This window comes from Danio rerio, chromosome 5, assembly GCF_049306965.1.
Source record: "Danio rerio strain Tuebingen ecotype United States chromosome 5, GRCz12tu, whole genome shotgun sequence".
NCBI classification, from domain to species: Eukaryota; Metazoa; Chordata; class Actinopteri; order Cypriniformes; family Danionidae; genus Danio; species Danio rerio.
The window spans coordinates 19,591,273-19,618,184 of NC_133180.1; the positions used below are offsets into that span (position 1 = coordinate 19,591,273).

Sequence of the window (26,912 nt, forward strand, 5' to 3'; positions counted from 1 at the left end):
TCTGCAAATATAAGGAAAAACTATAAACAGAACAAAAAAAAAAAATGGTGATTTTTTTAACAAGGGAGGAGCTACTCCACATGCTCCCCCCTGCATTCATGTTTCAGTTAAAAATACATCGCATTTCAAACAAAAATGCTAATTTAAAGGCACTTCAGAGGACCGTCAAAAGACCAGTTGCTGTAAAAATAGCCAAGAAAAGCATTATTCGATTATTTGAAAAGCAAGTGGATTGTGTGATTCTGATTCTCAAATGCTGTTCTTTCTTTCTGTTGTGCTGATGTCATACATTCAGATGTTATCTGGCAGGTAGTGAATGACCTAATTATTAAAAATCAGCAACAATTCAGGGATTAAAAAAAGAATTAAAAAAGTCCAATCACATTCCATTTTTTTTTACACCATGGCCTGACAGCGTTATAACATTCCTTTAACACTTATTGAAACGGAAGCAATAATCACGAGCGTGTTCATTCATTTGCTAACTGCCATGACAGGAGTAGCGTTTTCAAAATAGCACACAGACAGAACACTGATCTACATTGAGCAAGAAATGCAGCTGCATGTGTACATTTGTGTCATTGTGTGTTTTTATACACACAGCGCTCTAATTATCCAGCACACAACAGAGGTGTCAGACACAAATGCCCCAAAGGCTGAAAGGAAAATCTGTGAAAAATAAAAAGACACACACACACACACACACACACACACACACACACACACACACACACACACACACACACACACACACACACACACACACTAAACAGACATGCAAACAACTGAAGCTCAAGCACTACTTTTCCCTTTCTTGAATTTTGCGTGCAACCCGTGCTAAACCCATATATTTGGAACAAAAGCTTGATTCGCACCCATGAGGGCTGCTGTGTCCCTAATGTTCAGAGTGAGAATGGTGCACGTAATTGCTCATCCCAGTTGCATCTGGCTTATAGTAAGGTTTAATGCTGCCTCTTACTGCCATCTAGTGGTGTTTGTGGCTGAGTTCAGACATTTTTCATGTGATGATGACCAGCACGAATTACAAAGGAGAGATAAATTACACATTTTACCTTTTGTGATGGCATAAATGTACAGAAATCTCAGCCTTAAGAAATTACGCAGCAATTCAAGATGCAGACCAGGTTTGAACTTGTTAGACTATTTTGGATACCTAAAACTAAATCGAACACCTTAAAAAACATAACTTGTTACTTAAAATATGATAAACTGGTTTAAAGAATTAATTCAATCGAAATTAAACATGCTAAATATGTATTGCAGATATATAAAAACACTAGAACAACTGACAAATGAACCTAAAAAAAGGTTTACTGAAAAATAAACAATTTACACTTTAAAAAAAAATCTGCAATACTAACTCTGATTCTGTATTAAATAACACTGACATTTTAGTTGAATTACACCATTCTACCATAACTTTATTAATACTAATAAAATATGTAATTTTCTTAAACACTATTATAACAGTAATAATATAGTAATTAATATATTATTAATTTTATAATAATTATTATAACTAATTTTACCTAATTTTGCAATATATGCTTGAAATTTTTATTTTGCTTTTAAGTATTTATTATTAGCTGATTTCAGTTCAGTTTTGGTCATTTTAATACTTAAATTTATCCTATTGTAGTCAGTTGCCCAGGCAGGTATAAAAAAGTAGCTGTTAATTTTTTTATTGCTGAAAAACAAATTTGAAGCAGATGCACACGCACGCCCGCACGCCCGTAGACGGACACCTGCAGACGCAGACATACAACAGCAGACGCACACACCCCTGCAGACGAACATGCTAACGCACACCTGCAGACGCACACGCATGCCCACAGATGCACGCTTGCACACGCATGTTGGCAGACGCACACGCACATGTAGACGCACACCTGGAGACGCACACGCATGCCCACAGACGCACACGCACGCCCGCAGACGCACATGTATGCTCGCAGACACACACGCATGCTCGCAGACGCACGCGCATGCTCGCAGACACACATGACCTGCTCGCAGCCGCACATGCATGATCGCAGACGCACACACTCGCTCGCAGACATACATGCATGCACGCGCACACAAGACACACGCGAAGGCACAGACACACACTCACCCCAGCAGAATGAACCATGCATTTGGGAGCTCCTGTGGTTCCAGAGGAGTACATGATGAAGAGAGGATGAGAAAAGGGCAGCTGCTCAAACTCCAGCTGAGGGTCCTGATCCCCTTCTTTACCGGTGGCTAAAAAGTCCTCCAGGAAAACACTAGAAGAAACAGAAGACAGAGAGTCAGGACTGACTGAGTGCTAACAGACACATCCACTTCAGCTCTTATCTCAACACAGCAGCACTTACTGATAAAGGAAATAATACACACCTACAACTTTATACTAGTCTGGCTAAATCAATCAATGCCAAAAGTTTTAAAGCTCTTGCGTTTTTTAATAAAGAATGCCAAAGAACAAGAATTCCATTCGGTCACACAGTAGGGTCTATTTGAAAAAAAATTAAATAAATCAATGTGTGGTTCTGCAGCAGAAGTACACAGTTATAATGCAATTATTATAACCACAGATAACACGGGTGTTAAAACACACACTGAATATAACCAAAAATTATTTCAACATTTTCTTAACAACACATTCCATGTAAATTTTAACATGGAGCAGTAAAATTCTCTTTAAAATGCACACTTAATTATTAAGTAAGGTAACAAACCTGGCAGTGTAAAAGTAGCATATGGACTCAAAAATACTTTTTTGTTAAATTACCAGTGAAGTTACACAACTGTCAATAACTTTTTAAATATATATTTATCTTTTGCCAATATTTCTCATAATTATTTTACTGATAAACGTACAACTATTGACAAAGCACTGCAGCATGAAAAAAAAATTTTTTTTTTACTTTTATGTTTTCCTTTTTATGTAGACAACTGGTCTTAACTCATACAAAAATCAATATTTATTAATTATTTTCACATAAATTAATAATATGTATTTAATTATTTTTCATCATTAAATAATTATAATTCAATTCAATTTATCTTCATTACTATAGCACTTTTACAACGTAGATTGTGTCAAAGCAGCTTAACAGAAAATTATAGTAAATTAAAAACGTGTCAGTCCAGGTCAGAGTTGTAATAACAATTTAAACAAATTATTCATTTTTTTAATTAATAAAAAGGATACCAATACAATAGTTTTACTTTAACAGTTTTTGCAATTTTAAAGTAATAAAATAAAGAATAAACAGCATTAATATTAACCAGTACATATATACAGTAACAAAGCTAAAACATCAATTCTTTTAATTCTTATGTAAATGAGATGCACCCATTTAGACAACAGAATTGTTCGTTAACTGAAGGACATGTATACATCCTTAAGTGGTCTGGCACCATCTCATTTATCAAATATTCTACATTTATATAATCCTGGTAGGTCACTGATCGGTTTATTCCTTCTGTACCAAGGTCCCGGTGTAAGCGAAGTGGGGATTGAGCTTTTGCTGTTATCGCCCCAAAATTCTTGAACAAGCTTCCATCCCATATTAGACACGCTTTAACTTGATCTGCTTTTAAAAAGTTTCTGAAACTGCATCTTTTATATTTAGCATTTGAGCCTTTTAATGTTGAGGGGTTTGTCTTATGTTTTAATTGTTATGTATGTGCTGTAGGACTTATTTTAGTTAGTATTGATTGTGTTTAGCTCTTTGGGAAACGTTGTGCTTTAAAATTGGTGCTATATAAACTAATTAACTAACTAACTAACTAACTACCTATGTAAAATGCACCAAAGCAATAAAAGAAAAGTTAAAGACATTTATATGATATAAATGACTTTAAACACACAGAGATGTACTGACCTGTTGGGAATCTTGGAGAGATCAGTCTCTTGTCTAGAGCGAACATATGGAATAACCACAACCTTCTTCAGGTCAGGGAGGCCTGAGACATGTGGAAAAAAAACATGAGGCTCCATTATATGCAAACATATCAATGAGACAACATGATGGGTAATATTGACCTCAGTGTGAACGGATATATACCTTTAACAACGTTCTGGAGTTTCTCCATATGGTCATGCTGTTTTCCGTTATACACAACAGCTGCTACTGAGAATATCAGCTTGGGCTGAATCTGAGAGATCCTGTCTAGAACTCCCTGACGAGAAAAAACAAAAGCAAAACATGAATGACAGGAAAAACACCTACAAGTATAGTGCTTTAAACTGAATGGGGACACATATAATTTCTCTATTGTTGGTTTAATTCCATGTGTTGTCTATTAGCATTTACTTAATGATTACATTTTTTACAATACATCTTATTCAGTGTGTATTTGTGTTACCAAGTTAAAAAAAATAATAGTAATACATAAAAATACCCAAACGAGGGCTCACGGGCCAAAGTTGGCCCAGAGTAACCTTTGATTTGGCCCTTCATACCATCTAAGGAGAGTGAAAATGATGGGGAATTTCGGTGAGAATGCCTTTAACAGAGATTGTCATTTCTAATTTAACATAACTTTTTTTTTTACTGTTGAGCTACAAAAAAGCAAACTGGAATTAAATTTTTCAATTAAATGTAAATAAATCAGATTAAAAAAAAAAAAAATTAATAATTAGTCACTTGATGGATAGCAGACATTGACTCGATATGTTTGCTGATGTTTTCTGGGCTTGTTCATGTTTTTTTTGTAAGATGATCATTTTAAAATGTACAAACATGTATAATTATTGATACAATTAAAGTATTTTAATTTAATAAATTATAGTCTTAATTAAAGTACATAATAAACGATGTAATTATAATAATAATAATAATAAAAATTACATTGACAACTTTACAGTTTGGTATATTTACCTCCGACCCACCACCCTGTCTAGTTAAATTTTTGGCCCTTCATAAGAAAAAAGTTTGGGCACCCCTAGTATAGAGGTTGCCAGAGCTATACATAATAATATATTCAAAACATTTCACAGAAAGTAATAAACTACATACACAAATATTAGAAAAAAATAAGTATTTAGATTTAGGTATATACAATCATGTTAATGATGTTATACAGGAAGTGTGCAATCAATCTGAATGAATATGAACATAAAATTTTGCACCATTATAAAGAGTTTGTTAAAATGTATTGGAATTGATTTACTGTAATTTAGATAAAGATAAATCCAAAATCTGAAAACACAAAACATGTATAAAAGTTGAGATCAGTGGGGTTTTTTTCAGGGGAAATTCATATTTCTATTCCGTAAAGATACATTAAACCAGTGTTTCTTAACCACATTCCTGGAGAACCACCAGCACTGCACATTTTCAAGGTCTCTTCAACCAAACACACCTGATTCTGATCATCAGCTCATTAGCAAAGACTGAAAGACCTGTGATAATTGTCACAAAGACGACATCCAAAACATGCAGTGCTGGTGGGCCTCAGGAACGTGGTTGAGAAACACTGCATTAAACTAATCAAAAGTAACAGTATAGACATAAAAAAATCCACATGCAAAAAATGTATGTGCATTTATTCATTTTCTTTTCTTTTCGGCTTAGTCCCTTTAATAATCATGGGTTGCCACAATAATATTGATCCCACTTAAAGAAACAGTTCACCTAAAATTTAAAGGCCTGCCATTATTCACTCACTCCCAATTATTTTTCATACCTGTAAGAGTGTAGATTTTTTCTAATAAACACAAAAAAAGACAAACAAAAGTGGAAAAAAAATGTGGTTATACAAATAGTTTCTGGTCCCCACTGACTCCCGGTATTGTTTACCATAGTATGGAAGTCAAATAAGTAAAGCAACTGTTTGGTTACCCACATTGTTCAGAAAAAATCTCACGTTAGACAGAAATAAATAAAATAATAAATTAAAAAGACGACAGACTACTATTTCTTGGCAATTAAATGAAGTAAAATGTTGTAGTACCTCGTCTTAACCACAGAGGGCAGCAGCGTATATATGAATACTGAATTCGCTTTCGTCAATAAGCCACATTGAATCTATGTTGCTTTATCTGCAGGAGCCTGTCCTATTTCTGGAATAACCACAGCCCTGAGGGGGCTCTACACTCACTTTAATCTCGTCAGAGAGAGGCACACACACACATACAGAGGTAAAGTGTGTGTACGAGTGTCTAGCATAGCTGACAGGTCACACACACATTTGAAGACAGTCAGAATTGATGGTTCAATGACCTACTTTTTCTCGTACACAAGAGCTGGCATGTTATGATGTTATGACCAGCTGAATATTAATCTATTTATATTTACTCACTTTGATATATGGGATAAATAGAGTGCATTTAAGAGCACATAAGAGCAGAAGAAAGTGGAAGCTCATGACTCAAACAGCAACAGTGCAAGTATGAGGCATGTGGGCATAAGAATGCGGGGTCAGTCTGGTACAGAAATGCCTGCAGCCGAGGGCAAACTGAGTCATTCTTTCAGCTTGCATCCAAATCTACGAATCGACATCTGGAAAGGGCTGACAGAAAGGCAGGATTTCTCATTGTCATCGAGTGAATCCGTTAATACACATTGAGAGCATTACAATTGATTGCTGTTATTTATTAAAATTATCATTTTGACACTTTATATTCGAGTAACTGAGGGCGAGGAAGGGGTCGGGGGAAATTATTTGCTATTTCAGAGTTTTATGTGCAACAATACCGCTCAACGTATTTTAAGAAACTCAAATTTATTCAGTAAAAGTGCTAAACTGATCAAAAAAACAAGATAAACATTAAAAATGTCTAAATTAAATTACATTAAGTTCAAAGGTCTCGTGAAATGAAAAGTTTTTTAGATGTTAGAATTAGTATTGTTAGTTTTTAGAATATGTATAAGCTAGTGTGCTTCAAAACAGTGACAAAATCAGTGTTTAAAAGATATAAAACTTATATAAACATGTAAAGTTTGTAGTTTGTCACTTCCACCTTTATAGAGCAGCGATGTTTTAACCCTAAAGCAGGTCGCACACCAGAAGCGCAGCTCGGCGCCGCGTACATGACAGTTTAAAGTATCACACACCAGTATCGCACATTCGAATGATATTTAACATGAAACTAATCAGATGGCGCTCTGTGGCGCGGCTGAAAAATGAACTGCGTCCTGAGCCGTCGCCGGGCGGCGCCGGTGTGTGTATCCTGATAGAAACCTACATGGTGCTGAGTGGCGCTGCGCGGCGCGCCGCCGAGCGGCGCTTCTGGTGTGCGACCTGCTTAACCCATACTTCAGTTCTCATCAAATTATAACCAATCAAATGCTCTCAGTATCTGACAAGCCCAACCCTCAAGACGATTCGCTTTTGATGCCATAGACATTTGCATTAGTTGTCGCCTACGCTATTGTTGTCTATTGGAAGCAGGGCCGGAGTGGGACTCCTTTTCAGCCCTGGAGTTTTAAGCCTTAGACCACCTCAGTTCACGACTGTCTATATTAAAATAACGTCATTTCCAGCTCAGTTTTTAATGACATTACCATGTCTTTTTCAAGGAAACAGCTGCTTATAAACATTAAATGATTTTTATAAATATGGGAACATTAAAGGTTAGCTAAATCTCCAAAACTATTCTTTAAAACATCACAATGTCCTTTCCTGCAATATCTGAATATATATTATGTGCAAAATTCTTTATAGATATCCAGTCCTTTGTAACGGTGGTCGCACAAAAAATTAAAATTAAAATACGTACACCTACATAAGTAACCCAAACAGTATTATATGTCTTAACACTAAAAATTTAAAAAATAATTTAAAAACTACTTGGGTGAGGTTCGAACTTGGGTAGACGGTGTCATAACGCAACGTGCTGACCACTGGACCACAATGGTGCTGTTATTGTTATGCTGGTGCGTTTGGAATAAAAAATAAGTATTATGCTGTGTTCACACCAGATGCGGAACGCGTGGATAAATCACGCTATTCGCGCGTAAATTGCCGCGTGAACATTTGAGTTTACTCGCTTCATTCGCGCGTCAACCCCCCGCTTCATTCGCCCATCAAATCCGCTTCATTCGCGTGTCAAATTCACTTCAATACACAGACGCGGATTCACGTGATGGGCAGGGCTTCTGTCTGCCCGGTGACTCTAGCTTCATGGCTAAATGGCTAACATGGATTTTATTAAGAAAATAACAGTGTTAATGTGCTTTATGGAGACTGAAAAACAGCGTCGATACGTTTAGGGTCCTGTATGAGTCCACTGCATCCTTTCAGAGGTGCATCCAGCTCTGTGAGCTCATAAACTCCTCCAGAAACTGAACCTGGATAACGGAGACTTTCAGCGGTGCCCCTGACTGAGCCAAGCCCAGTTTGATGACTTGTTGTCGGTGTCGCCTGGAGGATTTGCCCCTGGACACCATCAACAGGTTCTGCGTCACAATTACACCCCACAAAAGCAAGCTTCTGATTGGTTAACGCGGCGCGAATGTCTGCTGAAGTTCAGATTTTCGAACTCGAGAGATTCGCGTGAAACGCTCGTTAAGCGTGTCAAACGCGCAAACGCTCAAATCGGCTCGCGTATATTGCGCTATTCGCGCAATTTGCGTCATTCGCGCCGCAGGATGTCTATTCGCGCATTTGCATTGACTTAACATGTAAATCACTCGCGATTGACGCGCATTCCGCGTCTGGTGTGAACGCAGCATTACACTGTTATCTGCAAGACTCCTAACTACAGTATTACTTTCTACTGATGGCTTAATCTTTTTCTCTCTTTTTTAGATTTTTGATCAAGTTATGTCCGATTTATTAATGTAGTCAATCATCTGATTTTCATTGAGCAGGTATAATATTCATTAATATTAATTATTTGAATTCTTATTTTAGTGCCGCTGTTTGGGGTTGAATGATAATTACTTCATCATTAACCTGCAGGCTGCATTTTGATCACAGGGCTGCGAGAAAATAAATAAAAAGAGCAGAGCTGCAGCAAAATAATGATTAAAAAAAAGAGTAAGACTATGGACTATCAAACAAATAAATAAATAAATAAATAAATAAATAAATAAATAAATAAATAAATGAAAAAAGTGCAACTGCTGAGAGTGAGAGTGCTAGGGACACCAGCCAAAAAAACGGACCAGCCCACCGGGAATTCTCCAAGTCCTTCAGATTAGCCAATCCAAGCCTGATTGGAAGGAACAGACAGCTAGCTTAATACAGATAGAGATACCTTTTTAGTACAGGGTAGTGCTCCTTTGAAATGAATGTGGGACAATGGTGCAGTTGAGAACTGGCCATCTAAAGCCAGAGATATAGACACATATATGCATATATCTATGATCGGGAGTTTTCCCGGTGGTCAGTATGCAAATATTTTTTATAAATGACGAAAATTACAATTTTACATCACTTTTCTACATTAATGGATAAGTGATCGCACGGGCATTGCCCACAAAGAGCATGTGTTTGTGTGCATGGAAATGTATTATCCTCCCACCCTGTTAAATCTGATCTAATCCATGTCCTGAAACACACCCCCTCTCCTGCTTTCACTTCTCATTCTAACAGAGGAAGCGATTCATTTTTGAATGAATCTCCGTTATGAACTACACGTTCATTTATCCGACAATAATAGAAGTTTCTAGCAACGCAGCGTGTTGTCATATTTCATTTACATTGTTTGCTGATTTAATTCACCCAAACTAGCATAAGTCTAGTATTTAATGCAAGTTGGAGCTACTTTGCCTTATGGTCAGTGCAGTAAGAGACTGTTTTATCATCAATAACATTACTTTACCATAAGTTTGTAACATACTTCTGCCTTTATGTTTTGTTTGCTTGTTATGACAACCATACACAGCTCTAAGGTCCAGCATCTTTACTGGCTTTAGTCTTGACCAAGTGCGGTTGAATGACATTTGTCCTGGGAGCACTGTACAAATGTGGCAGCGCTGTTGGTGCATGCTCAGGGTCCGTATGCAATATCTAGTGTATATATCTATGATTTGATGCACTTGAGGTCAATCGTTCTCACTGGCAGAGCAGTGATAAAAACAAAATGCTATTGGCTGTTTTTAGAAAAAGAGGAGGAGCTACACGATGTCTCACCCTCTCTATGTTTCGATTGAAATTTCATTAAAAAAATGTAAATAAACTGAATAAAAAAAATGCACATTTCAAAGCACTTAATGGTACCTTTATATCTTTAATCAAATACATAATGTGCAATAAGCTATAAAAAATGATAGTAAGAAGCACAAAATCTTAATTTTAGAATGAAAATCTGGCTTTTGCCATCACAAAATGAAATATATGATCAGAAAAATTAATAATATAACAATATAAAATGTAAAAATTTTTACTGTATTTTGAATAAAATAAATTCAGCGTTTTGGTTTAAAATACTTTCAATTAAATATCTAATCTTAATGGTTGAAATGGTTGAAAATTTATTTTTGTGTGAATCCACGAGCATTATAATTTCATATTTTCTGATCTTTGACAAATTGTCCAGTTTACCTGCTTCCCCATGAACTCGAAATACCTTTTTAACCAGATTAAGCCTGCAATATTTAAAGGGATAGTTCACCCAACAATGAAAATTTGATTATCATTTTCTCACCCTTTTTACAAACTGTTTTGGATTTTTTGTTTTTGTTCTGTTAAACACATGAGAAGATATTTCAAAGAATGTTGGAAACCTGTAACCATTGACTTCCATAGTATTTGTTTTTCCAAATATGAATGTAAATAGTTACAGGTTTCCAACATTCCTCAAAGTATCTTCTTTTGAGCAATCTATGATCATCAAGATTTAATATTTTCTGAACACTGACCAGGTTTCCAGTTTATCTGGTTGGTTCCTCATGAACTTGAAATACATTTCTAACCAGATCAAGCCTACAATATTTAAAGAGAAAGTTCACCCAACAATGAAAATTCGGTCATCATTTACTCACCCTTGTTACAAACCGGTTTGATCTCTGAGTTTTGTTGAACACATGAAAAGATATTTCGAAGAATGTTGGAAACCTGTAACCATTGACTTCCATAGTATTTGTTTTTCTAAATATGAATGTCAATAGTTAAAGGTTTCCAACATTCATCAAAATATCATCTTTTGTGCCATCTATGAGCATTATTATTTAATATTTTCTGATATTTGACAAATTTTCCAGTTTATCTGGTTCTCTATGAACTTGATATACTTTTCAAACCAGATCAAGCCTACAATATTTAAAGGAATAGTTCCCCCAAGAATGAAAGTTTGGTCATCATTTACTCACTCTTGTTACAAACCGGTTAAATGTTTTGTTTTTGTTTTGTTGAACACATGAAAAGATATTTCAAAGAATATTTAAAACCTGTAACCATTGACTTATATAGCATTTGTTTTTCCGACAATGAATGTCAATAGTTACAGGTTTCCAACATTCCTCAAAATATATTCTTTTGTGCAATCTATGAGCATTATTATTTCATATTTTCTGATATTTGACTAATTTGCCAGGTTATCTGGTTCCCCATAAACTTGAAACACCTTTCTAACCAGATCAAGCCCATAATATTAAAAGGAATAGTTATCCCCAAAATGAAAATTCGGTCATCATTTACTCACCCTCAATGTTAGAAACTAGAACTATTGACTTCCATAATATTTATTTTTCCAACTATGAATGTGGTTACATTTTCCAACATTCCTCAAAATATTGGCAGTTCATTCCGCTGTGGCGACCTCTGAAATAGAGACTAAGCCGAAGGAACATGAATGAATGAATGAATAAATGAATGAACATTCCTCAAAATATCTTCTTTCGTGTTTAATAGAAATAAACAAAAACTGGTTTAGAACAAGTGAAGGGTGGGTAAATGATGACTGTCCCTTTAACACATCTTACAGAAAGTGAGTGTTTGCTATTAAAGTTATATGACAGTTGTTTTAGCTAAATGACAACCAAAGTGCATGTTAAAGCTCTTACATTGACACCAAAATCTGGAGAGGTTGAACTCCAGATGGCACCAATACTGGCAGCAGCGAGCATGGCCTCCACAGCATGAACCCCATTGGGCAAATATCCTGAAGGAAAGAGAGACACACAGCTCCATTAGAAACAGCAATGGATCACCTGAACTGTGTGAGAATGACTCTGAAGAGATGCAAGTTATTTCAGTGAGCACTCAGCGCACACAATAAATTAAATGATCTTCAGAAATAATGTTCCTTTATTACCCTATGAGAGGGCTGCAGAAAATATTATGCAAAAGAGAAATTTAAATTACAAACACAACACTTAATATGCATTGCTGATGCTGATATATAGTTACAATAACTAAATATATATATATATTTTACCTTAAATTCCACTCTGAATTAAACATGAAATTGTGAAGATTTTTTGTAAAGCACTCAACTTTGAAGAGTTACAACTAGAGCTGCATGAGTTGGTAAATTTATAAAATTGCAATTATTGATGTCAATTTTACGATTATTGATGTAGATGTTGCGATTATTGATGTTGCTATTGCAATTATTGATGTCAATGTTGCGATTATTGATGTCTAAATTGCGATTGTTGATGTCGATGTTGCGATTATTGATGTTGATGTTTCGAATATTGATGTCGATGTTGCGATTATTAATGTCTATATTGTGATTGATGTCTATATAGCGATTATTGATGTCTATATAGCAATTGTTGATGTCTATATTGTGATTATAGATGTATATATTGCAATTATTGATGTCTATATTGTGATTATTGATGTATATATTGCAATTATTGATGTCTATATTGTGATTATTGATGTATATATTGCGATTATTGATGTATATTGCAATTATTGATGTCTATATTGTGATTATTGATGTATATATTGCAATTATTGACGTCTTTATTGCAATTGTTGATGTCTATCTTGCGATTATTGATGTCAATATTGCGATTATTGATGTCTATATTGCGATTGTTAATGTCGATGTTGCGATTATTGATGTCTATATTGCGATTATTGATGTCTATATTGTGATTATTGATGTGTATATATTGCGATTACTGATGTCTATATTGTGATTATTGATGTCTATATTGCGATTGTTGATGTCGATGTTGCGATTATTGATGTCGATGTTGCGATTATTGATGTCTATATGGCGATTATTGTTGTCTATATTGCGATTATTGATGTCTTTATTGCAATTGTTGATGTCTATGTTGCGATTATTGATGTCAATATTGCGATTTTTGATGTCTATATTGCGATTACTGATGTCTATATTGCTACTATTGATGTCTATATTGTGATTATTGATGTCTATATTGTGATTATTGATGTATATATTGTGATTATTGATGTATATATTGTGATTATTGATGTATATATTGTGATTATTGAGGTCTATATAGCGATTATTGATGTCTATATTGTGATTATTGATGCATATATTGCGATTATTGATGCATATATTGCGATTATTGATGTCTATATAGCGATTATTGATGTTTATATTGTGATTATTGATGTCTATATTGTGATTATTGATGTATATATTGTGATTATTGAGGTCTATATAGCGATTATTGATGTCTATATTGCGATTATTGATGTCTATATTGCGATTATTGATGACTATATTGCGATTATTGATGACTATATTGCGATTATTGATGTCTATATAGCGATTATTGATGTTTATATTGTGATTATTGATGTCTATATTGTGATTATTGATGTATATATTGTGATTATTGAGGTCTATATAGCGATTATTGATGTCTATATTGCGATTATTGATGTCTATATTGCGATTATTGATGACTATATTGCGATTATTGATGACTATATTGCGATTATTGATGTCTATATTGTGATTATTGATGTATATATTGCGATTATTGATGTTTATATTGTGATTATTGATGTCAATATTGCGATAATTGTTGTCGATGTTGCGTTTATTGATGTCTATATAGCGATTACTGATGTCTATATTTTGATTATTGATGTCTATATTGTGATTATTGATGTCAATATTGCGATAATTGTTGTCGATGTTGCGTTTATTGATGTCGAAGTTGCGATAATCTATGTCGATGTTGCGATTATCGATGTCGCTGTTGTGATTATCTATGTCGATGTTGCGATTCGTTTATTTAATTCACCTATAGCGCATGTCTTTGGACTAAGGGGCAAACCGGAGCACCCAGAGGAAACCCACATGAACACGGGAAGAACATGCAAACTCCAAACAGAAATGCCAACTGACCCAACCGGGGCTCGAATCAGCGAACAGCTACCCACTGCGCCACCCATATTATTGTTTTATATATACTTATTTTCTAATTTTTGCCCTGTTGTTATAAAGAATTTGCTAAAAAATGATGATTTCTCTGACTAAAGACAATTATGATAGATATGTCTAGCAGATTTTTTCCCTCATGTAATAAACATGACTTAAATCACATTTTAAGTTGTTTACTGATCACATTAATCAGTTAATCATTAATAAGCAGAGATGTGGTCTCAAGTGCAGAAAAACGGGCTTTGTAGCTCAGATCACTTCTTCATCCTGCAGGTATGCACGTGTAGAAGTCAGCAAGCAACAAGCTGCGTGTGTCACAGACAGGAATCGATATCAAGCAAATCTGTTCACGTGTTGTCAGAAAAGTACTGCATAAAGTCTGAACTGGGTATTTAGGCGGAGACCATTTGACCATACATGCCAAAACTCCCATTTTTCCTGGGAGTCCTTCGTATTTCATACCCATTTCCCGCTACCCTCCCGTTTTGTTATTTCTCCTGGAAAACTCCTGTAATCTGGTAAAATAACTCCCGCCTAATTATCCCAACTTGCCTAATCAGCCTAGTTAAGTCTTTAAATGTCACTTTAAGCTGAATACTAGTGTCTTGAAAAATATCTAGTAAAATATTATGTGCTGCCATCATGGCAAAAATAAAATAAATCAGTTATTAGAAATTAGTTGATAAAATAATTTTGTTTAGAAATGTGTTGCTTCTCTCCGTTAAGTGGAAATTGGGGGAAAAATATACTTGGGGCTAACAATTGTGACGTCCACTGTACGTACAATTTAAATGTAAATAAAATGCAAGCGTACAAAACAAAACAGACAAAGGACAGACAGAAGAGACTCAAGACAGAAACAGTGTCCATTAGCTAAATGATACTGCGGCAATAACCCTTGGCCTCATCTGCAAAGTGGCCATATATTCACTCGTGCTCATACACACGCTGTAAATCAAGGGGACAGACAAGGACACTCTAGAGAGTAGAAGACATGAACACACACTGCACCTAACAGGATCAGTACACTCAGCCTATGTAAACTTCTATACTTTTTTCTAAGACACGCACGGAACAGACACACCTCTGTGAACACAGTCTTGTTTGCATCCACGTAGACTTGCTTCTTAAAAGGGCTTGGTTGTAAAAAAAATTATACATATACACACACACACCCTTTCTACAGCGATATCATGTAACAATGTCAGTTTTGAATAGGGCTAATAATAATTATTAGAATAGACTAAATATCTTGACATGAGTACACTTTGTTGCTCTGCTACTGTAAGAAAAAAAAAGTTCGGACACCGTGTATGATCAAAACCTCCATAGCACACACATTCCTGCATTTCTGCATCAATAACAATGTAAATATAACATTTCAAATAAATAAATACAAATGAACAAACATTTTAGTATAATACAATTTTTCTGGTATTTTTTTGTAAACAAATATTTTTTGTATAATGTGCTATATTATTAATAATAAACATTTGTACAATTAATTAATGTTTATTTTAAATATAATTATAAATATTGTCACCCATCCAAACAACAATAACTTGACTTCTAGTTGATCATTTGGTATCAAAAGTGGCTTATATGAAAGGCAAAGGCCTCTAGATTACGCTTATTTTACCAAAATAAAATATGATCATGCCTTGACTTTTAATTATTTAAATATGACAGTACGGTCTGACTTTGCTTTAACAAAAGTCTTGTCACTTAACAGAAATAATGTACAGCATACAATACGAAATCAAGGTGCAGTGGAAAAAAAATAAATATTGTGTATGACTCCCATGAGCTTGGAGGAATCAGTGTTTCCCCCTACCATTATATTAGGGGGGCACCCCGCCCTCCCAACGGCTTTCCCCGCCCCGCTTGAAGTAAAGTTAATTGTATTTTATATACAGTGGCAGATCACTACTTCTTTTAATAAACAAGCTAAATAGCCGTATGTAAACTTTACTTTTTACTTAACTTTTAAACTAAACTTTTTGTTGCAAGTGCAGCCATTGTATTTCCAGTGTTTTGAGCTACTGTGATGCGAGTGGAGCGATCGCTCCTACCTAGCGTCTCATCCAACCTTATGACCTCTCCCAGCGGAAACCCAGCGAGTCCCCTGCAAATTTATACCGTGATCCCCAAAAATTTGTTCAAGTACCCGAAAATCATGGGGACGAGAATGAATGAGCAAGAGAACAGATCGCGAGAGGCACGGTGATGTTCTAAGCATTACATTTCTTACATTTCTTAGGTTAAATGACTAGAGCAGTAAAGATATCACAAGTGCAAATCCGTCTATCTTTTCACATTGAGAGATCTGCTGTCAATAGTTGGAGATGAGTAAAATATTTGATTGGTCTTGCATGTATTTAGGCCTTTTTACATAGAACAACTGAAAGTTCTGTGTTTTTGACAATATTGCAAGTTATTATTAGATAAATAAATCTTTGAAAATAAATTAACACGAATAGTTACTACTATTCTTAGAACTTCCTGTAATATACTTACTGCAATAAACAGTAGGCCTGCTTTCTTTTAGTAAAGAAGAAATGGATTTAAAGGTGTGCATTTTAACATTTTAATTCATATGCATCAAATGTGAGCTCCAAACTTGAAATCTTCTTTTATCATTTGCAATGTTTCCAAATTGCACTGTTTGTAATTTAAAAATTAATGACATAAATTTTAAGTAATTTAAAAGCTGCACACTTCGTGGTCAAAAAAAAGGTATAAAAATAAATGAAAAAAAATGAAAAAAAGTAAAATAATAGTTATTCTAAAATTTTCTTAAATGCACTTACTTAACTGACCAGCATTCACAAAGCAATTTTCCTAACACCCAAGCAACTGCTGTAAAACCCAACAGTAAAGCAAGACGTGGCAACCATTTAGGCCTGATGTTGACTTTTGCATTGCCAGACATTTAAAGATTCTTATAATATAATATTAATGATCCAAAAATAGTTTATGAACCAGTTTTACTTTAGTGAATACCCCCAATACCGCATTTAGCCAGACTGAACCATCCTCTGAGAATAATTTTTTAACCTGTCCCCAAAGAACAGCATACAGACAGAGCATCCTATTTGCCTATATGGACCGTGATCACATAAATCTCTATACCAGTTTGGCTCATTTCCCTCCATTACTCCATAGGGACTAAGAATAAATCTATGGGTGTATGCGACTGAATGGCCTCCTCCCATTTACGAGCATTACAGAGACGATCAGCACCGCAGATAATGAACCCAGCGGCAGCAGAATGACGTCAGCCATTACACACACACTCACATCACCAGCATAAAGACACCATTACTCACACACGCTGTCAGCAGAGGGTGGAGACAATCCATCGGGCATCTAAGTTTTCTAACCAACCTCCAAACTGGACATTTAAGCACCTAAGCTTTCAAGTGGACATTTTCATAAGATATAGACTAAATCTTTGGCATCTCTGGAGTTTCAGTTCAAAATAACTTGTAGATTATTTATTATAGGCTGTCAGATTTGCCCCTATTTTGGGTGTGAAGGCTTTTGTGTGTGTTCCTTTAAATGCAAATGAGCTGCTTCTTTCCAGAAGAGGGTAGAGCTTTTACACTGTATTCTGAAACTCCAGAAACAACAAAACAAGCAAATCTCACACAGCCAAAACGACAGAAATACACATATTTGTGCAAACCAGGGTCTGAAAAATTATGAAATTATGAAAAAGAAATGACATTACCAGGACGTTCCTGAGCGGTTAGTTTGTATATATCATTATGTAATAGTTGGGAGTAAACTTATCGACTGGCGTGTTATTGCTCTATTCGGAAGTTCTTAAATGTTCAAATAAATATATTTCACTATTTGTATCTTTACAAAACATTACTCATGGCCATAACCAGACTATACAGCAAATAAATAGTGTGTAATTATTAATTACTCCAAGTGTTTGCGGGTTTAATCTAACGGCGTAGCTCTGTTCTCTTTGAATGCAATCAGTCAATAATAGCTTTAGCCACATTAGCCGTTTAGCATGTTTACAAGCAGATTCAGAAAATAACTGTAGAATCATGTTTAAAATATGAATTGATTTAGGCTACTTGTTTTGGATGTGAAGTATGTGTTTTGATCCATCCTTCAGAAACAGTGTTGAACTGACACTAATTGGTGAAGCAGATTGGCTGGAGTTAAAATTTATAACACTTTCATACTGACATCCTTTGGCACATTGCCATTAAAGACTAAATTCAAACATAATCAGTGGGGCAGCGTGGTGGGGCAGAGGGTAGAGCTGTCACCTCACAGCAAGAAGGTCGCTGGTTCGAGCTTCGGCTGGGTCAGTTGGCATTTCTGTGTGGAGTTTGCATGTTCTCCCTGTGTTTGCGTGTTTTTTTCTCCGGGTGCTCCGGTTTCCCCCACAAGTCCAGAGACAAGCAATAAAGGAAAATTGGGTAAGCTAAATTGTCCGTTTTGTATGAATGTGAATGAGAGTGTATGGGGGTTTCCCAGTGATGGATTGCAGCTGAAAGGGCATCTGCTGCGTAAAACATATGCTGAATAAGTTGGCGGTTCATTCCACTGTGGCAAATCAATAAAGGGACTAGGCCGAAAAGAAAATAATATCCTCAGTGGCTTGAATGTTTACGTCTATGGAGACTCACATGGTCATTGGCACATCCAACAACATAAGAACATAACACAGACATCTCCAACTGCTACAGCGAATAAATAGAAATGTGACTGCTGCAGTGACTCCGCGTGTGTGTGTGTGTGTGTGGGTAGGTTGAAACATACAGATAATGGGATGCCTAGAGCTGGGCAATTAATCGAAATGAAATCGCAAATGCACTTAAGCAAAGCAGTGATGGTCACACACATCTTGTCAGCAAAGCACGGTTCTGTCATCAGTAGTAATTCTCCTCAGAAAGCCAGAAGGCGCTCTCGTGTGGAAACTGCAAACACCCATAAAGAAAACACTCAGAAAATGCCCAGGTTGTTGCTAGATCAGATACGGTTGCGGCTGGAGATTAACAAAAATGATTTATATTATTTATTAATTTCACAATAATTGTATTTTATGAACGTCTACCCCTGCCCCAACTCTAAAACCAGCTGCCACAATACCATAAATATATGAATTATTGTTATAAAGTATCATACAAAATGATGCTATATTGATGTGCATATCCGCATATCTAGATGTTACCAAATCCCCAAAGCACTGCACAGAAAAATAAGATTTAACTGCTTTCATTAATTCAGTGTGACTACAATGCGATGACAACGGAGTCATCTCGCAGGATTTATTTCAAACAGTTACGAGGTGAGTTTGAGGTAAAATCATGTTCTTATTCAGTATGTGGCTTATACTACATATATTATACTGCAGTTTTAGTCATTTTTCTTAGCTTGTCTTGTTGTATGCTACAATGCTGTTAAGCAAACCATTGCTGGAGATTTACTTGAAATGACCTTACCAACAAAATAAATAAATTAGGGATGAAAAATCACCTTTGATTAATCTCCCAGATCAAGCGGTGGCAATATAAAATACTATCCCCTTCCTTCATCACCAAGGGAGTGAAATCTGACTGGTGTGTTTTTCAGAGAAACGTTTGCAGAGAAAGGATTTCTTTTCAGGTTTTCTGGGTTGGTAGATGCACTGGGGATACACTTAGCACTTGACATCAAAACTGAAAATTTTATTGATTATGTCTTGTTTAAATCTGCTCTGTATACAAATAAATTACCAAAGCCGCAGTATAACTGCCCCTCTCTTATTTGGCACTTATAGCCATGAATGACTCTGGCTGAATTCCAGAACTGAGAGGGAAAAGGGGAGTTTGTGAATTCAGAGGCGACTGTTTGGCTCTCAGAGTTGGGACGTTCATGAAGACAAACGAGGGCAGAATGAGAAAGCAAAAAAAGAGGGCAGGAAAAACAGGTTAGAGCGCCTGGGCCTGATGCAATATAGAACACGAGTTAGATTTCCTTGTATTTGGCTTATATTCCTCATGCCATTATTGTTGTCAGTGTGTCAGATGGGTGACCGAGAAAGAGCAACACAAATAATAAAGAGACAGACAGGATGAAATAGAAAAGGTGATGCTGCTCACCTACGACCCGGTCTCCAATTTTGATGCCCATCTTCCTCATGGCGGCAGCGAAGAGAGCGACATCACGTCTCAGCTCACCGAAAGTCACCTTGACTATCTCTTCTTTCGCTTCACCTATACATTCAGAATACAAACAAGAACAACTGTCAAACATCCTACCAAAATAATCAGATAAAGAATCAATTATCAAATAATTGTCAAAATAATAACAGTAAACATGATTATTATGAGGTTTTTTATAATTAAATGGAATGCCTATATTTGGATACATGTTATTAATAATAATTTGCTTGTTAAGTGTGACGTCACGTGAAATGGCTTCCGGGTGTAAGCCCTATATCAAATTCCACAGAAGACTCATCAAATGGTAATAAGAAAGTGACGTAATACTTTCAAAAATCACAATATAAATAAATATATATATATATATATATATATATATATATATATATATATATATATATATATATATATATATATATATATATATATATATATATATATATATATATTTATTTATTTATTTATTTATTTATTTATTTATTTATTTATCCATGTCTAATATCTGATGGCTAGAAAGTTATTTATTTTTTATAAATTGTTAAAATATATTGCCTGTAAATGCAGCAAAAAGTGGCTAAAAAGTGGTCATAAACGAATATTTTTTTAATAAAAAAAAAGAAGCGGATTGTATTCCATACGTCCCGACTTAACAAGCGGACATAATAATAATAATAATAATAATAATAATAATAATAATAACAATAATATGCACATAACATTCTAAAGTTTGGGTAAAATAGTTTTCATATCTGGAACCTGATCCTAGAATTGGACTTTTAATTCTATTAGAAGACCATATTATGTTAATTTAATTATTTTATTTCACTAATCATTTTATAATTATCTTATAATCTTAAAGTTTTGGTTTCATTGCCCATGTAAATCTTGCCTAATTTAATTTATTTTTGTCCAAGCCAGTTTCATATTATGATTGTAAACGTTTTTCATGTAATAACCAGAAACTTTTTGATCAATGCTAGATGGGTGGAGTGGGAGGTAGGGTTTTGAGTTCATTTTTGTAGTAAGCTAACCAAGACAACTGAAATAAGGTCCATCTCTTTCTTGTAAGATTTTGGAGGGATCTGTATGTACGTTTTTCAATGACAACGAAAATAAAGAGCTAAAATAAATAATAAAATAAATAGTTTTCATGTTTTTAAGTTTCTTTGACTCACCAAGTAATTTTTATTACAAAAACTGTAGTTAATTTTATTATGACCATATAATAATAATAATTATTATTATTATTATCATTATTATATTATTATTATTAACATTCTAAATATAGGCTTTTTTTAATTATTTAATGAAATAAAATTAATAATATTTTTTTAAACAATTAAAGGAGTGCCTATATTTGGATATAATATACAATAACAACATGTAGTAATAATAATAATAATATAAATAATATACATGAAACATTCAAGTTTGGGTAAAATATTTTGGCACATCAAAAATGTTATTTAATATTATTAATTAATATTATTTATTTATATTTATTTATTTGTTATGATTATTATTATTATTATGTAATTACTAACAAATACTAAATTAAAAAAATTCACTAATTAATTATTTAACTTTTTCTACTTAGAAATAATAACAACAACAACAACAACAACAACAATAATAATTATCATCATCATCATCATCATCTACAGGTGCCAAACATTTTGGTAGACTGAGGAATTTTTTTTTTTGTATTTTTGAAAAATAAACGGGTTTAATTAGAAATATTTTTGATTATTATTATTATTATTATTATTATCAAAAGTAAATTAAATTAACTTTAATAAGAGACCAGATATACCTTGCCATCTGTTTAACTGTGGTGCGGCTGAAACAAATCCCAGTCACCCAAGGTAATGTTTTTCATTACCCTACGTGATCAGTAAATGAAGTGTTAAATTTAATTTGCGCTCCAGAGTCCCATGTAATCTCCTTTTCAGGTAAATGAGCCCCCCCTCCCCCCCCCCCCCCTGTTATACGAAGACACACGCCAGTGACGCAGGTACATTTCTGATAGATCCCACTTTGGTAATTGCATCCGCTCTTTTTCTGGAGCCGCATCAGGACATCCATCACAATATAACAGCGCAACTACGTTCATCCCACCCCTACACAAACACTGAAGCAACAAATCAGATTACAGACAGCATAATTCATTTAGTGCTACATTAGCCAGAGGACTGCAATGACAGATTTCCATCCATCCAAACAAAACACATGTGCGCACAGGGCCGGTGCTATTTTAAAGTATAAGGTCAGATTGACAATGTCTCAAGGAGATAAGCAGAGAGTCCTGCTTGGAATCGAATTTAGGAGATGCTTGTGTGGCATCTGATCATGGAGATAGGATTAATAAAATGTGTACTGAAATGTTTAAACCTATAAAAAAGTGCAATGTCAGCTGGGTTTATGGTCGACGTTACAAGTAGTTGCAGATCAAGATAAAATAAAAGAAGTGAATAATAAGATTAATATTATGGGAGTGTGGAGTGAATCACGATCATCTGTTTTTATATCACCTGGACAAATGCCAGGACAGTCACATCTGCAGATATTGCCAGACTCTGACGGTGACATTGCAAATTCCTATGTCAGAATTTGAATTTCTCTTGAAAGTATGTACATAATGGCGATGCAGTGGCGCAGTGGGTAGTGCTGTCGCCTCACAGCAAGAAGGTCACTGGGTCGAGTCGTGTGTGTGTGTGTGTGTGTGTGTGTGTGTGTGTGTGTGAGTGAGAGAGAGAGAGAGAGAGAGAGAGAATGTGTGTGTGGATATTTCCCAGAGATGGGTTGCGGCTGAAAGGGCATCCACAGCCTAAAAATGTGCTGGATAAGTTGGCGGTTCATTCTGCAGTGGCGACCCCAGATTAATAGGGACTAGGCGGACAAGAAAATTAATAAATGAATGTATAAAAATAATACATTAAAATATATTAATTGAATTCTTTAATATAATATTTTACTATTACACATTTTATACATGTAAATATTGATATATAGGAATAAAGATATTAATAAATATTAATTATTAACATCTAAATAACATTAATATTTATGAAATATTAAATATTATACAGCCTGAGAGACAGACTTAGGGGCTGAGCTTTCTGACACATGGGATTAATCCCTGGAAATGATCCGGTCCTGTTCAGCCAACAGTTGACTTCATTTGGTCCAATTTAAGGTTATCCATCGCTTACATCATACTAAAGCCAAGTTTCATAAAATGTTTCCCTCCGTATCACCATTATGTGACAGGTGCAAAGTGACGGAAGACACGACTTCCCATGCTTTCTAGTTTTGTCCTTTGTTATATACCTTTTGGTTAAGCAAATTTGATTGGTATTCTAAAGCTTATAGTAAATCTTTACCACCTGCTGCAGAACTGGCTATTTGCACAACACATTTCTCATCTCCCAGATGGACTCCAGCAGTCTTTGTGTTTAGGTATGATTGTGGCTAAAAGGTTTGCTCATACCCTACATTTCAAATGTGGATTGTGGACATGATTTCCGTAACAGGTAGAAAGACTTTCCGAGGACTTATTCTATTGAAATTTTTTCAGTGTTTGGGGTTTAATTCTTGAATATCTGTATGAACAAACCAGCCACTCAACCTCTGTGGATTCTTTAGAGACTTAATTTACTTATTTTACACATTTTATTATTTATTTATTTTTATTTCTTTATTTTATTTTCTGTTGTCACCTGCTTATCTACCATGTTGTCATTGTTGATTTGCTCATTGTATGGGATTTGTCCAGGACAACAGTGTGGAGTGCTGCATGTATGTATGTATGTATGTATGTATATATATATATATAATAAATGTAAATATTAATAATTACATATGTATCCTAGTATCATACATAAATTAAAAAAATAAAATGTATGTATATATACACATATACATGCATACATTCATACATACATACATACATACATACATACATACATACATACATATATATATAATAAATGTAAATATTAATAATTACATATGTATCCTAATATCATACATAAATTAAAAAAATAAAATGTATGTATATATACACATATACATGCATACATGCATACATTCATACATACATACATACATACATACATACATACATACATACATACATACATACATATATATATAATAAATGTAAATATTAATAATTACATATGTATCCTAATATCATACATAAATTAAAAAAATAAAATGTATGTATATATACACATATACATGCATACATGCATACATTCATACATACATACATACATACATACATACATATATAATAAATGTAAATATTAATAATTACATATGTATCCTAATATCATACATAAATTAAAAAAATAAAATGTATGTATATATACACATATACATGCATACATGCATACATTCATACATACATACATACATACATACATACATACATACATACATACATACATACATACATACATATATATATAATAAATGTAAATATTAATAATTACATATGTATCCTAATATCATACATAAATTAAAAAAATAAAATGTATGTATATATACACATATACATGCATACATGCATACATGCATACATTCATACATACATACATACATACATACATACATACATATATAATAAATGTAAATATTAATAATTACATATGTATCCTAATATCATACATAAATTAAAAAAATAAAATGTATGTATATATACACATATACATGCATACATGCATACATTCATACATACATACATACATACATACATACATACATACATACATACATACATACATACATACATACATATATATATAATAAATGTAAATATTAATAATTACATATGTATCCTAATATCATACATAAATTAAAAAAATAAAATGTATGTATATATACACATATACATGCATACATGCATACATACAAATATAAATACAGCAAAGGTGAATTTCCAGGACCCTTAATTCAGTTCTCAATTCATATTATTATTAGTGATATTGAATAAAACTGCATAACATTTTTGTGAAATCATACATATTATTTATTTTTTGGTTCACAGACAGTTCAACAAAATACAATTCACAGAAACAATTTGTAACATTATTAATGATTTTATTGTACTTTTTTAATCAATTTAATTTATTCTTACAGAACTAAAGTCTTAATTTCTTTTAAAATAGATTTCATAAACACATTTTATTTTTAAAAAATATTTAAATGAAAAGTTATAAATTTATTAAAATATCAAATAAAATTAATGTAAATTATTTTAAAATTAAATTATATTAAAATAATTTTAATAAAATGCATTTTTATTAAAATAATTGAATAAATAATTAAATTAATTATTAAAATGGTATGAAATGTATATAAAATTATTAAAATTATATTTAAAAGTTAAACTACGCTGTTTATTGTTACACTAAATGACATATTAGTGATATTCTTTGTGAAATCAAAGTAAAAATGTAAGTTGTTTTATTTATCTTATATTTTTTAATTCTTAATTTATTCTAGAAGAAAATAAATCTGTATTATACTCTGATGCTTAAAAACTGCCCAAGTTTTTGACCAGCAGTTTAATTAAATACATGGATAAAACGAAGAAACAGTGATAAATGGAATAAGCTCTGCAGGTGAGTGAATATTTGCAACTGGTTTTCATACTTGCAGCATAAAGCGCCACTTTGTCCTGGTCTTTGTGTTTGAGCAGGTTCTCTGCATAATTCAGTCTGCTGCCTTTAAACCACTCGGGTACATCTGATATCCTTTTCGACACATCAACCACCTGAAACAGAGAGTGAGCAGAGTCACACGTCACCCTGTATGATCAAGCACATTTCAGCATGTCAACCTTTTGCATACCACAAACAAATGCACATTCATTTCAGCGAGGCTAATAGTTTGCTGATATAATGTTTATGTATTGTTGATAGTTGGAATTAGCTTTATTTTTAGATTTATACTTTAATTTTTGCCATTTTGTTGGTGATTTTATTTTCATTATATACTTTTTTTTTCCATTTAGCGTCAATAAGATATTAGTTCTTATTTATTTTATTTTTATCTATTTTATTGGTTTGATTTTCAGCCATTTATCACTTTTGTTTATGAATTTATTTATAAATTTAAAATCAGTCAAAATATTAATTTTCATACAAAATAAAAGCTTATATATTATATATTTATTACTACCATGTACTATGCATATTTATTTTGTATATATAAATACACACATACGTTTAAGAAAATGTTTATTTATGTTCATAAGCTCAATATTTATATGTAATACAAATTATATATATATAAATACTTTGGTTTTGTATTTTACAGAAGTTTTGTTTATACATATACACACTATTTATACACCACAAGCACACACACATCATGTAAAAACAACATTTTATCTTGGATGTGACTAATGATTAAACATTTGACGGCACCATTTTATTCATTTTTAT

At 33.5% G+C, this 26,912-nt stretch overlaps 1 protein-coding gene across 3 annotated transcripts in view; it reads right to left on the bottom strand.

Moving 5' to 3' along the window:
• The window catches only part of aacs (acetoacetyl-CoA synthetase), a 76,836-nt gene that overhangs the window by 42,162 nt on the left and 7,762 nt on the right, over window positions 1–26,912 (bottom strand). For all 3 annotated transcript variants that reach the window (XM_073950054.1, XM_005165076.6, NM_201009.1), the window contains 6 exon segments: window positions 26,119–26,239; window positions 20,395–20,508; window positions 11,964–12,061; window positions 4,074–4,188; window positions 3,891–3,972; window positions 2,135–2,285 (listed from right to left, as the gene is read on the bottom strand). In XM_073950054.1, coding sequence (XP_073806155.1) covers window positions 2,135–2,285; window positions 3,891–3,972; window positions 4,074–4,188; window positions 11,964–12,061; window positions 20,395–20,508; window positions 26,119–26,239 — 681 coding nt within the window.